The sequence below is a fragment of the Plecotus auritus genome (genome assembly GCF_963455305.1).
Source record: "Plecotus auritus genome assembly, chromosome: 13".
Classification (NCBI taxonomy): domain Eukaryota; kingdom Metazoa; phylum Chordata; class Mammalia; order Chiroptera; family Vespertilionidae; genus Plecotus; species Plecotus auritus.
Window position 1 is genome coordinate 24617625 of NC_137779.1, and position 16116 is coordinate 24633740.

At 47.4% G+C, this 16116-nt stretch overlaps 1 protein-coding gene across 2 annotated transcripts in view; it reads left to right on the forward strand.

Moving 5' to 3' along the window:
• Positions 1 to 15208, forward strand: part of SGSM1 (small G protein signaling modulator 1) — a 57834-nt gene extending 42626 nt beyond the window's left edge. For both annotated transcript variants that reach the window (XM_080650086.1, XM_080650087.1), the window contains exons 16-25: positions 655 to 783; positions 1198 to 1380; positions 2651 to 2719; positions 3311 to 3898; positions 4921 to 5045; positions 6975 to 7057; positions 8541 to 8650; positions 10160 to 10256; positions 11375 to 11542; positions 13181 to 15208. In XM_080650086.1, the coding sequence (XP_080506212.1) occupies positions 655 to 783; positions 1198 to 1380; positions 2651 to 2719; positions 3311 to 3898; positions 4921 to 5045; positions 6975 to 7057; positions 8541 to 8650; positions 10160 to 10256; positions 11375 to 11542; positions 13181 to 13269 (1641 nt within the window). In that variant the 3' untranslated portion in view covers positions 13270 to 15208. The remainder of the gene's footprint in view (positions 1 to 654; positions 784 to 1197; positions 1381 to 2650; positions 2720 to 3310; positions 3899 to 4920; positions 5046 to 6974; positions 7058 to 8540; positions 8651 to 10159; positions 10257 to 11374; positions 11543 to 13180) is intronic.
• The last annotated feature ends 908 nt before the right edge of the window (positions 15209 to 16116 follow it).

Genomic DNA, 16116 nt, shown 5'->3' on the forward strand with positions numbered 1-16116 from the left:
CCTGCATGAGGTGCTATGAGTCCCCAGTGAGCAGGAATTCATAATGCGGTCGAATCTACTTAGAATGATGAGAGGTGCTAAGTTAGAGGGAGATAAAGTCATCCTAGTGTGTCCCCAAATCATTAGTGTATGCAGAACCAGCTACTAATGTTCACTGTGGATTAATTTGCTTTAAAACAATTTTCTTAGAGTTTAGTTGAGATGAAAAACTCCAAGATAATATTCCCAAATAAGCACAGTATACAAAATGGATTGAAAATTAAGTAGAAATATAAGTTCATTATACCCTGGCTTTTCCTTTTTTCTTTAATAAAAATGAGTTCACACTAGACATGATCTGCATCTTGTTTTTTTTCCACTAACAGTACACATTGAACATCACTTTCTGTAGGTTCTCATAGATGCACCTTTCTACTTTCTGTGTGGTATTCCCATGTCGGGGTGTACTGTTCTCCCATTGGTGGGCCGTTGAGGGGTTCCCAGGGCTTTGCTCTTCATGTCACATTGTAGTGGGTGTTGGGTACATATGGCTTTGCTCATTCATGCCAGCTTTCCTAAGGGCTAGGTGCGAAAAGAAGAACTGGATCACAGCGTCTGCCCCTAACTTCCTGTTGACCAAACAAACCCTTTGCTCTCCCCTGTCTCCCACCACAGAGTTACGAGGAGCAGGAGCTGCTGCGCCTTATCTACTACGGGGGCATCCAGCCCGAGATCCGCAAGGCCGTGTGGCCCTTCCTGCTGGGCCACTACCAGTTCGGGATGACAGAAACGGAAAGGAAGGAGGTTGGTTACCCTGAAGGGCATTGGGGTCTTTGGCAACCGATGGAGCCACGTACTGTGAGGCTGGGGGAGCTCTGGTTCCTTTTGGATCAAGGTGGGGCAGGGAGCTGGGGGGAGCCAGGAAGCTCAAGGCAGCGCTCTCCCATAGAAATACAGCACAAGCCACGGATGTCATTTTTTTAAATAAACATTTATTTTGAGATAATTATAGATTCACATCCTTCTTTATTGCCTTCCTTCTCCCCTTCCTGGCACATAATAGGTGCTCAGTTAATGTCGGTTGAAAGTTATGCCATGAGTGTTAGATGGGTGCTTCCAGGGCTCAGGATCCCAGGTCAGAGCCACCTGGTCTTCCCAGTGGTGTTGGCTTTCCCCAGGGGTCCAAGCACTTCTGATGACCTTGCATCTGCCCTGCAGGTGGACGAGCAGATTCATGCCTGCTATGCACAGACCATGTCCGAATGGCTGGGCTGTGAGGCAATTGTGCGGCAGAGGGAGCGGGAGTCCCACGCAGCTGCCCTGGCCAAATGCTCATCAGGGGCCAGCCTGGATGGTCACCTGCACCGGATGATGCACAGGGACTCCACCATCAGCAACGAGGTGATGGGCGGGTCACCTGAGGGACTGGAGGGTGGGGTGTAAAAGCCAGGATCCTCCCCATCAGGCTGTGGTAGGAATGGTGAGGGCTGGGTGTCTGGGGCCTAAGGACAGAGCCTCACCCCTAGTTTTTGGGTGGAAGGAGACTTTGTAGTTTGACAGACCTAAGTTTGAACTCTAGCCCATTTTCTAGCTCTGGAGCCTCAGGCAAGTCCCCATACTTCTGGGCCTCAGTTTCCTCATCTGTCAAAGGGAAATAATCATTTAGAGGGGAGATTTGTGTGCAGCTTAAATGAGCAGTGTATATAAAGCACCTACCACAGGGCTAGACTTTTATTTATTCAACAAATGCTTATTAAGTGCCTACCATGTGCCAGGTACTGTCAGGAATGTTCTGAGATATCAGGAATACTTCAGTGACCAAGTCAGACATAGCTGTTCTCACAGAGTCTCCAGTTTAGTGGCCCAAAGCAGGAGCTGAAAAAAAAGTTAATTCCCTTCACTAGTGATGTATCAGCTATCATTTTGCTACACTAATACTGCATAACAAGCAATCCTCAAAGGTCAGTGGTTTCCAACAACACACATTTCTTTTTTCTCCTGAGTCTGTGTGTCAGCAAGGCAGTTCTGAACTCTGAAGGTCAACTAAGGTTTTGTTGACCTTCACAGAGCACTCTCACCTGCCTGGACTGACTCAGTTGTGCTCCACGTCTTATCCTCCAGCTGGTTACCTGGGTATGTTCTCACAGTGAACACAGATTATAAAGAGAGACATACACAAGCTCTTTTTCAGGCTCTGCCCTGGTGACTTTGCTAACATCCCATTGGCCAAAGCAGGTCACATGGCCAAGCCTAGCATCAGAGTAGTTAGGAAGTAGAAGTTATAGGGCCAAAAGCACAAATACAGAGGGACTAAAAAAATCAGGCCATTCATACAAGTTACTCTGCGTCTAACTAAAATGTTAACCAGAAGTCTCAAGTAGAGAGCAGTGAAAGATGGGGTTTCCTGCTCGCAGGGGTGGGAGGTGGAGGCCCAGGGGCTGGTGGAGTGGCCTCTGAAGAGGCTCTTGGGAGCAGACAGTGAGACCCCCACCCCTTTCATTTCATAGATAGGAACCTGAGGCCTTGAGCGGGGACCTCCTGAAGTCAGGAATAGAAATGAAACTAGACTTCTGACTCCGGCCCCAGCAACCCCTCCTGAGCTTAGTGCAGGGGCTCTGAGCCGGGATGCTGCAGCCTCACCCAGGCTCCCTCCTGCCTCCTTTTCTCTCAGTCCTCCCAGAGCTGCAGTTCTGGCCACCAGAACATCCGCCTGCAGAGCGACTCCAGCAGCAGCACACAGGTGATCTTCCCAAGGCCACGCCCCCTACCTGCCCATCACCCTCCCTCCAACCTGGAGTAATAATGGACTTGGATGCCCATCATCTCCGAGTCACTTATGGTTTATTTGTTTTAGCTGTTATATTAGCATTAAAGATTGAGTTTTTAATTATGTAAGTAACATGAATCTATTTTCCCTGTAAAAGAGTTAAAATATTGCAGAGAAAGCTAAATTTGGATTTTACTTTCATCATACAAACTTAAGTGCACATAATTTAAGTAAAGTATTAGTTAACAACACGAGGAACAGGTTAAACAAAGCATATTATATCCATGTAAATTCCTTAGTAATCCCTCCACAGAGTCAACTGCAATGCTTCCTTGTTTCTTTCTGGACTATTCTATGCATTTTCATACATATAAATCACTCTTTTATTCTTCACAAATGGGAGCATGTATTGCACCTTGTTCTGCCTCACTCCTTTTGCTGACTGTGTAGTATTCTATCACATGCTTGTTCCATATTTGAGCCAGTCCCCTGTTGATGAACGTTTAGGTTACTGCTGGAAGCAGTGTCCATCCTAGTCCATCTGTCTGTGCACCTTGTCTTCAGGTGTTCGAGTCTGTGGACGAAGTGGAGCAGGTGGAGACAGAAGGCAAGTTGGAGGAGAAACAGCCGAAGATCCCCAATGGGAACCTGGTGAATGGCACCTGTTCCCCGGACTCCGGCCATCCTTCCTCCCACAACTTCTCCTCTGGCCTCTCGGAGCACTCGGAGCCCAGCCTGAGCACAGAGGACAGTGTCATGGACGCCCAGCGCAGTGCCTCCCTGGTGCTTCGACCTGGGGACGGCAGCGTGGATGAAGGGCAGAGTAGCGAGGCTACCACTTCCCGGGACGAGGCTCCGCGTGAGCAGCTGGCCGTGCAGGACAGCCTGGAGAGTGACCTCCTCGCCAATGAGAGCATGGACGAGTTCATGTCCATCCCAGGCAGCATGGACGTGGCTCTGCCTGAAAAGGAGGGCCCCCCGATGGAGGGCTGGGGGGGCAGCGAGGTGAAGTGCAGCCGGGTGGACAGTGAGGACAACCTCTCAGAGGAGCCCGAGATGGAGAGTCTCTTCCCAGCCTTGGCTTCTCTGGCCGTGAGCGCAGCTGCCAACAATGAGACGTCCCCTGTGTCATCCAGCGGTGTCACCTACTCCGTAAGCGTCTCGAATTCTCCACTCAGTTTCCTACAGCTGCGGTAGGGACGGAGTGTACCCCAAACCTCAGTTTCCACACAACCCTGGTTCATTGCATTTTCCCCATCACAGAGTTTTCACTATGGAAACCCATTTGGGGAATGATGATAAAATACTTAAAGAACACAGCCTTAGGGGTCAGACAGTCCTGGGTTTAAGGTGACCAGTTTAGACAGGTCCCTTCATCCTTCTGAGCCTCAGTTTCCCTATCTGTCTTCCTGGGTGTTTTCAAAATTACTGAGTCAGGTCCTCTGGGCCTACCACACCGTGAGCATTCGATCAATCGACAGCAGCCTTGCTGATAAGCATCTTGACTTACACACAGGTCCAGTATCTTTTAAATCTTTGAGTTTGGCTCTTTGGGGTCTTGCATTAATGTGGAAAGTCTCACTAGATTCCTTACCTTGAGGGCGGGGGAACCACAACACCATTAAATCCAAGCTTAAGTGTTCCCGTGTTGGCAACTTCCCTCAAGCAAAAGCCAGCTTTGGTATTTTCTTGCCTTTTTGGATTAATTTTGGCCTTTAAATGTTCTTTTTTTTTTTTTTTCTTGCCATGTTGAGCCATGTCATCCGGATTTGTGGGTCAAGGCATCAGGTCCAGCATATTTCCAGAATTGGACTTCTGTTCAGTTCTTCCACTTCTTATCCAGTCTTCAGCAGAGAGGGACATGCTTCCAGCTACAGTTAGAACTCTCTTTTAGTTTCTTCATCTATAAAATGGGAGTAATATATCCATGCACCTCATAGGATTGCTTTGTGTTATCAAAGAAAAAAATTAAAAGAATACTCCTCATACAAAGTAAAAGAGCATTTCTTAGAAAACCAACAACAAAAACCAAATCAAACCCTCAACTGGGCCAGGTGGAGGATGTCCTTACAGTGGGGACAGGAGAGGGGAAGAGGAGGGGTGAGAATCTCTAAAATTAGCCTCTGAGAGGAGTTGGGGTGTAATTGTTTTCTTCCCCTCCTGTCGGCTGGCAGCCGGAGCTGCTGGACTTGTACACAGTGAACCTGCACCGCATTGAGAAGGACGTGCAGAGGTGCGACCGCAACTACTGGTACTTCACGCCCGCCAACCTGGAGAAGCTGCGCAACATCATGTGCAGGTGGCTGGGGCGGGGCAGGGCTGCATCTGTAGGGGCTCAGGTAGGATGGGGAGGGTAGAATGTGGGCTGCAGAGAGCCCAGCTAGAACTGCAGCCTCTGCAGCTGGCACCATGCCCACCAGATCTTACTCCAGCCCACACTGACAACATAACAGTCATAGTAGTGTTAATAATAGAGGACATTTATTAAGCACGTACTGTATACTAGGCTCTATCCTGAGCCCTTTACTGACATCATCTCACTTAATCCTCACAAGCCTCTGAGATAAGTATTATCCCCCTTTATAGGTGAGGAAATGGAGGCTCAGGGGGTACGGCATTGCTCAAAGTCCTCCAGCTGGGCCGTGGCTGAGCGGGAACTCACCCCCACATCTCTGGGGCTCTGGAATCTGTGCTTTATTTTCTTAAGCCAAGATCTGGGGCTACTTACTACTTTTCATTAAAAATTATTTTTATTTCTAAAAGTACGGAAGTAACCCATGCTAATTAAAAACCTAAATCAACCAAGGAAATCAGTTCATAGATATAAAGAGAAACTTCTCCCATATTCAGCCATCAATACCACTCACCAGAAGAAGTAAGTTACTGCTAATATGTTAGGGAATATTCCTCTAAAGCTATACATATATAACATAGTATATTATATGATATATAATATAATACCATGTTTTATAGTGTAAAATTTTTTTACCTGCATGGAATTATACTACAAACTTTTTCTACAACTTGATTTTTGCACTCAGTAATACATCCTGGACTTCTTTCCATGCTACTCTAACTTGGTTTGGCAAACTGCTATGGCCCACGGCCAGCTCTAGCCCATCACTTGTTTCTGTAAATAAAGCTTTATTAGAACCCAGCCATGCCTATTTGTTTGCATAGTGCTGTGACTGCTTCTGCAGAGTTGAGCAGTTGAGAAGATGTGGCCTACAAAGCTGAAAATAATTGTTGTCTAGACCTCTCGGAAAAGGTTTACTAATCCCTGCTCTAGCTCATTCTTATTAATAAGCACCACTGCTTAACTATTCTCTATTACTGTCCCCCAAGCAACCAAAATTTAGTCTAGAAAATACAAATATAATGTAACATACTAATGTTACATTAAAATGAAAACGTACTGGGGGAGAAGGAAGGATAGACTGATTTTTGCTAGGTTATGGCATTGGAAAAAGTCATGGAAGACACCATAGAGGTGGTGACAATCGAGATGGACAAAATTAGGAAAAACGGAAGAAACCATTTGGCCTACAGGTTAGGAGCACAAACCCTGGGCTGAGATAGCCTGGGTTCAAATCCTGCCTCTGTCCTTTACTATTAGGCATATGACTCTGTGTCACTTATCTCTGCCTGTCTCCATTTGTGAAATGGGATAATAATAGTTCCTTTTTTGTATTATTCTGAAAATTAAACGATGCAATGTATGTATAGTAGGCTGAGTAAACAGTAAATGATCAGCAAATATTCACTACTTTTAAGTGGCAGATGGGAATTCAAGACAGAGGGAACTGCACAAGCACAGGGGCATGAGCGTGTGCTTTATTTGTACAAGTTAAATACTTCCATGTGGCCAGAGAGGAAGAAGTACTGGGGAGTGATGGGTGAGACTGTGAATATGGAAGGGAAGAGACTGCAAATGCCTTGCGCCCCCATTTACTAGTAAGGAGCTTGGATATTGTCTTGTTATACAGTGGAAGGCTGTGAAGGTTTTGAGCATTCAGTGACCTCCTTGAGCTAGACTTTGGGAAGGTCATGCTGGTGTTGAGCATGTGATGTTTGAAGAGAGTGAGATTGGGGATGGGGATGCAGGCAGGAGGTTGAAGGCGTGGTCCAGGTGAGGGGTGGGGAACTGGACCGCAGAGGAGGCAAAGGAAGAATGGGTTGGAGAGGCACGTTGTGAGTGTCCACACTGAGCCCTGTGTCTCTCTCCTAGCTACATCTGGCAGCACATTGAAATCGGCTATGTCCAGGGCATGTGTGACCTCTTGGCTCCCCTGCTGGTCATTCTGGATGACGGTGAGTGTGTTCTGCCCAAGGGCTAGGGGTGCAGTTTCCTTCCTACTGCGGGGGCAGGGTGGGGGTGAACCTTACTTTGTGTCAGGACAGGTGCTTAGAAGGCCTGTCTGGTGAACACATCAGGGTCCTCATGAAATAAAAAGTCCTCTGTTCATGACGGCCTGTGCTGAGTGCCAAGTGCCCGCCACCCAGCCAGGCTGTTGCTAGCCACTGATGGTACAAACAGGAATGGGAATTGAAAGAAAAACCCAGGCCCAGATTAGAATGACACGTGACCTATGTGGTCGTTCTCCCAGTAACCCATAATCCCAGTCTTATCATGATAAAAAGATCAGACAGATTCCAGTAGAGAGGCATTCTGGAAAGTACCTGACAAGTACTCTCCAAAACTCTCAAGGTCATAAAAAACAAAGAAAGCCTGAGAAACTTTCATAGCCAAGTGGAACCTAAGGAGACATGACAACCATGTCTACCCTAGATGGGTTCTTAGAACAGAAGAGGAGCATTAGGTTAAAAACTGTGGTCTTTAGTAAATAATATATTGTCCGTGGGCCATCAGTTATAACAAATGTACCATATTACATATAAGATGTTCGTAATAGGGGAAACTGGGTGTGGGGGTATATGGAAATTCTCTCTACTCTGTTCTCAGTTGTTCTGTACATCTAAACTGTTTTAAAAAATAGTCTTTAAAAAAATGAATGAGATCCTACTGTGCCTTGGGAAACCTCATAACTCTCCCCAAAATTACTAGGTGTAAAGAGAAAAAAGGTACCCCTTTTAAATAAAATTTTTAAACACTGGGTTAAACAATATGAAATAGATTTCTTTATTGTAGGACTTCTCAGAGCTTTTACTTTTCTTTTTTAACGGTATAAACGGCATTTGGTTGCAACAGGAAGTGGAAAAGGAGGGGATATGAGAGCTCCAGATCCTGTGGTGGCTTCAGACTCCGTGGCCGCCCTCGGAAAGCGAGCTTTTGCTTAATATATGTAGTGACTCTCAAAGCAGCTTTTCTCAACATTATGTTAGCATTTCTTTGCATAACGTCCTTCCAGTATTGACGTTTGCTGTTTTAATAAAGAAGTTCCCAGACTTGAGAATTTCATGAACCCTTCCTTGAAATGGAATGCACCAGCATTCCATTGTCCATGTGTTTCTCATTTGTGGCCCAGCTCAGGGCCTGAGACCAGTGGTCGGCAAACTCATTAGTCAACAGAGCCAAATATCAACAGTACAACGATTGAAATTCCTTTTGAGAGCCGAAAACCGACTTCTGCGTATGGGCCACAAAATTTCAATCGCACTGTACGTGAGCGCCCACACGTGGTATTTTGTGGAAGAGCCACACTCAAGGGGCCAAAGAGCCGCATGTGGCTCGCGAGCCGCAGTTTGCCGACCACTGCCTTAGACCATCCCTTTGGGACCTCCAGTTCCTTGGGCAGTGGTGGAGTTGATGGTTTCTCCTGTGCTCTTTCCCCAGAGGCCCTCACCTTCAGCTGCTTCACGGAGCTTATGAAGAGAATGAACCAGAACTTCCCCCATGGAGGTGCCATGGACACACACTTTGCCAACATGAGGTCACTAATCCAGGTATGATTCAGTCCTATTCAATAATATAACTTATTCCAACTCAACCCAATGGACCTCAGGTCAACTTAATAGCCACGCCTAGTTTAACTCAACTTAGTAACTCAGCCCTGCTGACTTGAACTCAGAAACTCAAGTCTGCCCAGCCAGCATGGCTCAGTGGTTGAGTATTGACTTGTGAATCAGTAGGTCAGGGTTTGATTCCTGGTCAGGGCACGTGCTCGGGTTGCGGGCTCGATCCCCAGTGTGGGGCGTACAGGGGGCAGCCGATCAATGATTCTCTCTCATCATTGATGTTTCTATCTCTCTCTTCCTCTCCCTTCCTCTCTGAAATCAATAAAAATATATATTTTTTAAAAACTCAAGTCCACTTAACCTCTGAATTGAACTAAAAAATTTAATTCAGCTCAACCTTAAGTCAACAACTCAAATCAATTCTACAGGATTCATTTTCACTGAGCATTTGCTCAGTCCAGGCTCTATGACCACACAATGACCAAGACATGGCCCCAGCCCTAAAAGGATGTTTGATTGTATTGGTCTTTTTCCTCAAAGTAATGTTTGGGTATATTACACACACACACACACACACACACACACACACACACACACCTTTATTGAGATGTAATCCACATATCATAAAATGTACCCTTTTAAAATGTACAGTTCAGTGGGTTTTAGAATATTCATAGTTGTGGAGCCAACATCACAGTCTAATTTCTGAACATTTTCATCCTCCCAAAAAGAAACTCCATACCCAATAACATCAGTTCCTCTCCCCAGCCCCTGGCAACCACGAGCCTACTTTCTGTCTTACACATTTATCTTTTCTGGACATTTCATATATATGGCATTATACAATATGTTGCTTTTGGGACAGGCTTCTTTCACTTAGCATAATGTTTTCATGGTTCATCCACGTTGTAGCATGTAGTATTTGTTTTTATTGCCAGATAATATTCTATTGAGTGTATATACCATTTTCAATTTACCCATTAATCTGCTGATGGACATTTGGGTAGTTTCCACTTTTTGGCTATTATGAATAACGTTGTACATTCATGTACAAGTTTTTATGTGGACATACGTTTTCATTTCTCTTGGGGGTATATCTATATGCAGCCACACCATTTTACATTCCTACCAGCAGCATATGAGGATTCCAATTTCTCTCCATCTTTATCAACACTTTGCTGCCTGTCATTTTTATTATAGTCATCCTAGTGGTGTCAAATAGCATCTCATTATGGTTTTATTTGCATTTACCTAATAAGTCATGTCGTTGAGAATTTCTCATGTGCTTATTGGCCATTTGCATATCTGTTTTAGAGAAATGACTGGTAGGTTGAGCTAGGCTGATTTCTTCTTCAAATCCTTTCCCACTTTTTACTGCACCTGGTTATTAAGGACTAGCTGGTGTCCGGTAGGGGATGGACCATCATTTTTCCAGCTGTCCCCTCTAGTCTGGCCTTTTCCCAGGAGGCTGATGCCCACCTTTCCATCCTCTGACAGATCCTGGACTCAGAGCTCTTTGAGCTGATGCATCAGAATGGGGACTACACTCACTTCTACTTCTGCTACCGCTGGTTCCTGCTGGATTTCAAACGAGGTACAAACTTCAAACTGGGGCCTTGTTCCCAGACTCTTTGTAGCAGAACTTCAGAGAAGAGATACTACAGAGCAAACGCTAGTAGAAGAGAGCAGCACCTGTTTATTGAATTCTCGTTATCAGTTCACCTCCCTTATCTTGCAGTGACACTATGCAGTAGTATTGTCGCAGTCCCCGTTGTACAGATGAGGAAACTGAGACTGAGAAAATTGGAATTCAGAGCTGGGAGGAATAGAGCCAGGATATGAGCTCCCCTCCTCCTAAGACCAGCTCACTTCCATTCTATTACGCTGCTTATCAGAAGCCAAGAACTCTGAAGCCTTTGGAGCATGTTTCCCATGGGACTTAGATATTATGTAGAACACAGTAGTTACTATTGCGCTCATTTGGGATGATACTGAGAATAACATCTAACACATACAGAGGTGTTCATTAAGTGCCAGGCACTGTGCTGAGCCCTTGTTAGTCTCTTACTACCATCAGCATCACTCCACTTAGAGGTGAGGAAAGAGAGTATCTAGCCCAAGGTCACCTTGGTGGAGCTTGAATTCAGACTGAGTTTATTGGACATAGAAAGTCTTGCTCTCTTTTTTTTCTTTTTGAATTACATTTATTGGGGTTACATAGTAGCATTACGTAAGTTTTAGGTATACAAAGCCTTGCTCTTAACCATTGCTCTATTCTATCTCTTCACTAGACCCAGATGCAGCAGCCAGTTCTGTGTACAGGGGAGAGGGGAGATATACCCCCCATGGGTGCTAAAAGAGATGGGAGGGTACAGGCAGAGAGGGGGAGACTGGTCAAGGGGTAGAACAGGGATAGGTTAGTGTCAGTCAAACTGCACATGCTCATTTCCTCCACTTGCAAAATGTCAGAGCTGGAAACTTACAACCCACCTTATTTGTTAGCCCATTCTACAGATGGGGAAAACTGAGGCTTTTGATGGTCAAATGGCAGAGTCCAGGTCTCCTAGCTCCTGGCTTGAGCTCTGTCTGCTGCACCAGGACAGAAGCTCAGAGCACAGCTGGCCTGGGATTTTTCCAGAGGGTGGGCAGCGCCATGAGCCCTGTGGCTGACTCTCTCCCCATGTGTGTGTGCGTTGGTGTCTGTCTCGGCAGAACTTGTCTATGATGATGTCTTCTCTGTCTGGGAGACCATCTGGGCAGCCAAACACGTCTCATCCACCCACTACGTCCTGTTCATCGCGCTGGCTCTGGTGGAGGTCTACCGTGACATCATCTTGGAGAACAACATGGATTTCACAGACATCATCAAGTTCTTTAATGGTACCCACATGACTGGGGTCTCATCTGAGGGGTGCAGGCTTCTGGAGGGCCCCTTCCTGGGGCCTTGGGAGGGATGGAGATTTACTGAGATTGACACACAGCAGGGGCTGGAGCGGGTTCTGCCCACTTCTTGTGTCTCTTCCCAATGGGTGAGTCGACCTGTGGTAATGCTGAGGATATGTTTCCCCGGGGATCTGGCCGAAGGAGCATGGGTGTTGAAATCAAGCTCGGGGCAAACCCTGGCTCTGCCACTGGCCAGCTGCGCCCATGGACAAGTCACTTCCCCTCTGTAAACATCTGCTTTCTCATCTGTGAAATGGGGTAACGTGTCTGCTTCAGAGGGTTGGTGTGTAGGAAAAGCAGGCGAAGGAAGGCAGTTGACGTGAATGAAAAGGGTATAGCCTTGGAAATCAGAACAGATGTGGATTCTGACCCCCGCTCTGCCGCTCAGGGGTTGGGGGGCCTTAGGCAAATGGCTTCTTGTCTCTGGGCTTCAGATCCTGGAGGATGAAAGGGTGCTAGACCTCAATCACAGAGATGTCAGGAGAGTTAAATGAGACATGAACAAAGCCCATCACATACATGATAGCTAATCCATATGAGGGGCCCATAGCAGGAAGCTGTTGTTACTGTTTTTACTACTTATAACATTTTTTTAACTAAATAAGGTTTTGGAAAAAGCAAAAGAAGAAGAAAAGCCATCTGTGACCTTGCCCTGGAAACATCATTATTTTATTTTAGGATAACTGTAGATTTGCAGAAAAGTTGCAAAGAGAGTACCAAGTGTTCCTGATGCCCCTTACCCAGCTACCCCTAGTGCTAATGAGTACAGTTACTGCTGGGGTGTGTGCGCCCGCTGGACTTGGCCCGCCTTCTCAAGCCTTGGAATTGGGTTGACACCACCACCTTCATTCCCTGTGCCACAGGATTTCCATCCACTTTCTGAAAACCGAGCTGTGCAAAGCTGTAAAGTCATCGACAGGAATACAATGTAGTTTGTGAACTCCCTCACACTAGTGTTCAATAGATGTGGCCTATTGCGGTGTTTCCCTCTAATTTTTTCTGGGTTCACAGTGGTGCCCTCAGGTACCTCGGCACCCAGTTCGGGAACCAGGGTCTTACTGCCTCTTTCCTCTACTAAATGACTTCCTTATGGTATATGTCTAAGTTTATGATTATTCTGCCTTAAAGATTTGACCATTTTGTGTGGCTCTTGATAAATTTACTTATTTATTTTGCTTTCTGTCTTTCCCTCCCCTTCTTTTGCTTCCTTCCCCTCACACTTCTAAGCATTTACTGTGTGCCCAGCATTGCTTTCTTAAAAAGTTCCCAGGCACTGTATTTGTAGGAAGAGGATGCGAAGACCTAACATTTGTAAGCATGCACTGAACCAACGTCATCTCATTTGATCTCACAGTAACCTGGTGAAGCAGGTACTATTACAATCCCCATTTTACAGATGAGGAAACAGGTCCAGAGGTGCCGGCCTTCCCCAAGGTCTCTGCTTCCAGATCCCTCTGGGGATGAAGTTAGATGACAATGATGGGAACGCCCCAGAGACCCTTCCAGGTGCTGGAAGTGTGTCCCGAGGATGGACACAGAAGGAGGCTCACGATCTATCACCTTCTGCTCTTTCAGAAATGGCTGAGCGACACAACACCAAGCAGATCCTGAAGCTGGCCCGGGACCTCGTGTACAAGGTGCAGACTCTGATTGAGAACAAGTGAGGGCCGCCTCACCCAGGCAGCACCAGCCAAGCTGCCACCTGCCTGTCATGCCCACTTTTCCTCCCGGCCACCCGGGGAGCGAGGTCCTGGTGTCTGTCTGTGAGCATGGACTTCTGTGCAAAGAGAAACTGGCCCGACTTTGGCCGCCGGGCCGGTGGGGCCGAGGGCTTGCCCCTTGAGTTCAGCCTTACGTTTTCCTGTTTGACCAAAGATCGCCTGAGTCTGCGATTTCTCCTTGCGGGAATTGTTGGTGGACGGAGGGAACATCCTTGTTCAAGGCCTCCAGACGTCTCCTCTCTTCTCTCCCCATCCCTCCAGACTGTCTTGTCAGATGAGACTTGGAATGGGATTGTTTTGGAAGTTGGTATAGGAGTCTGTGGGGCGCCCTCTGTACTCTGGAAGGGGCCTTTGCAGATGTCCCAGAAGAGCCTGGAAGACCGGCTGGCCGCAGCGTTTCTGCACTTGGCACTGTTGCCATTTGGGCTGGGTCATCCCTTTTTTGGAGGGGGGAGGTGGAGGGAGGGTGTTCTGCACATTGTAGGATGTTGAGCAGCATCCCTGGCCTCTACCCGCCAGATGCCAGTAGTACCCTCCTCCCCACCCCATTGGGACAACCCAGAATGTCCCCATATATTGCCAAATGTCCCCACTGGCTTAGAGGAGGGGCTACCAATGTATCTCCCAACCAGTTCTCTTTCTGCCTAAGCCGCCTGTGTCCTGAGGCCCCTCCCATTTAGAAAAGGCACGCGGGAGGCCTCACACTTCTCCCCTTGAGGTTTGAGATTCTGTTTGCTGTATTCTCTCATTTTTCTCCTCCACCTGACTCTGGGAGAGACTTCTTTTCAAGAAGGGAGTCATCCTGCAGGGCAGTGGGATCCCAGAAGTGTCTGCAGGTGGGAGACAGTCGGGGCTCTTCTGGGTTCGCCCAGAACCCCCTATGATCCCCCCAGGAAAGACTGCCTCTCCTTCCACACATTGGGTCTGGCACTCCAGGAGCTTGGAATGTGTGTGTTGGTTCAGCTTTTCCTAAGTGCCCTTGCTCACTCAGGACGAAGGAAGAGGAAGACAGAGAGCAGCCAGGGTGATGTGTGTGTTTTCCACGGTGGCTCAGGCAGGAAATGGTCCCCACCATGTCTTCTCTCAAAGGGTCGCCAGTCCACAAACGGATCCTGAGTTCGGTGGTTCAGCTGCCCACCTGTCCTCCAGGAAAGTGGTCCTGCCCACTGTGTTCTGATAATGCACCGGAATCGGGGAAACAGAGTCGGGGAACTGCTCTTCCCAAGAATGGCAGGTCGGGTTTTGGAGATGGCAGGAGACACGTAAGCACATTGAAGCATTGAAACGGGGTGCTTAGTCCTCCCACCCTGAGCAAACCGGGACTGGAGAAGTCCCTGCCCTGCGTTCTGGGGAAGCTCTTTCCTCGGTCATAGTGTGAGTCCCCACCTTCCCCTGGGAGGGACAGACAGGCCCAGAGGGCCCTAGCTTCTGAAGAGCAGACATCCTCTCACCCTGGTTCCCCAACTTCCTTGGATGGGAAAAATGTGCGAAAGGCCCCTCCGAGAAAAGCGTATTCTGCCACATAGCTGCTCATTGCAGGGGACGTTTCGTTAGCATGACCCAGGTCCTAGACCCTCTGGTTCTTATTTATTTTTTGACAGACTAGTCACAGAGCACAGCACAAGATTTCCTCTCTGCCTTCTCTCGTGGTGTCCAGAGACACGTCATGGTTGTGGCTTGGACTAACTGCTCTCTGTTCAGCTCTCTGTTTATTCAGGTGTCCGTGTGCTGCGTCCTCGTGTCCTGGAGTTGAGTGTGTGGGAGTCGTTCTGTCTGCAGCGTGCCCTTTCTCAGTGTTACCAGCACATCTTGTAACTGTTTACTGAAGAGTTGTGCCTATATAGAGAGAAAACATATATAAACCGAGAGGTGTGTGAATCTGGGTTGTTGTTTTTTTCTGTGTTTGGGGGAATTTTTTTAATTTGAAAGAAATGTTTGTTTCTGAAGACTCCGTCCTCGCGCCACAGTGGCTCAAACCCCCGATGGACACAGAAGGTCAAGGCAGGTGAATCACTTCGCATCCTTGTATCTTAGCTGTTCCCATGAGTAATGCCGCAGAACAAACCACCCCAAGTCTAATGGCTGAAAGCAGACATTTATTTAGCTTGTGACTCTGTGTCAGCAATATGGGCTGTGTTCAGCTGGGAGGTTCTTCTGGTCTCAGCTGGACTTAATGTGTTTGTGATCAGCTGCTGGGCAGCTGGGCAGCTGGGCTGGCTGTTGGCCAGCCAGTGGGGCAGACGGGGCCCTGTGTCTCGTGTCCTCCAGCCGGCTAGCTCAGGTTGTTTACATGGCCATGACGGCATTTCCAAGACTGAGCAGAAGCATGCAAGGCCTCTGGAGACCAAGACTCGAGATTGGCATTAGGTCATTCCTACCATATTCTCTTGGTCAGTCACATGGCTGAGCTCAGACTCAGAGAATGGGGAGTAGACTCCACCACTCCATGGGAGGCTTTGGAAAGTGACATTGAAAAGGGGTGTGGGCCTGACTGGCATGGCTCAGTATGAACCAGGAGGTCATGGCTCGATTCCCGGTCAGGGCACATGCCCAGGTTGCAGGCTCAATCCCCAGTTTGGGGCGTGCAAGAGGCAGCTAATAAGTGCTTCTCTCATCATTGATGCTTCTAGCTCTCTCTCTCTCTTCCTTTCTGAAATCAATAAAAAAAAATTTTTTTAAGAAAAGGGGTGTGGATACAGGCAGGGAAATCATTGAGGCCATTTTGCAAATAGTGTACCATGTACCCCAAGGTCCATGCACAAGAGTGGTCCCTGGGTGGGGATGGTTTCT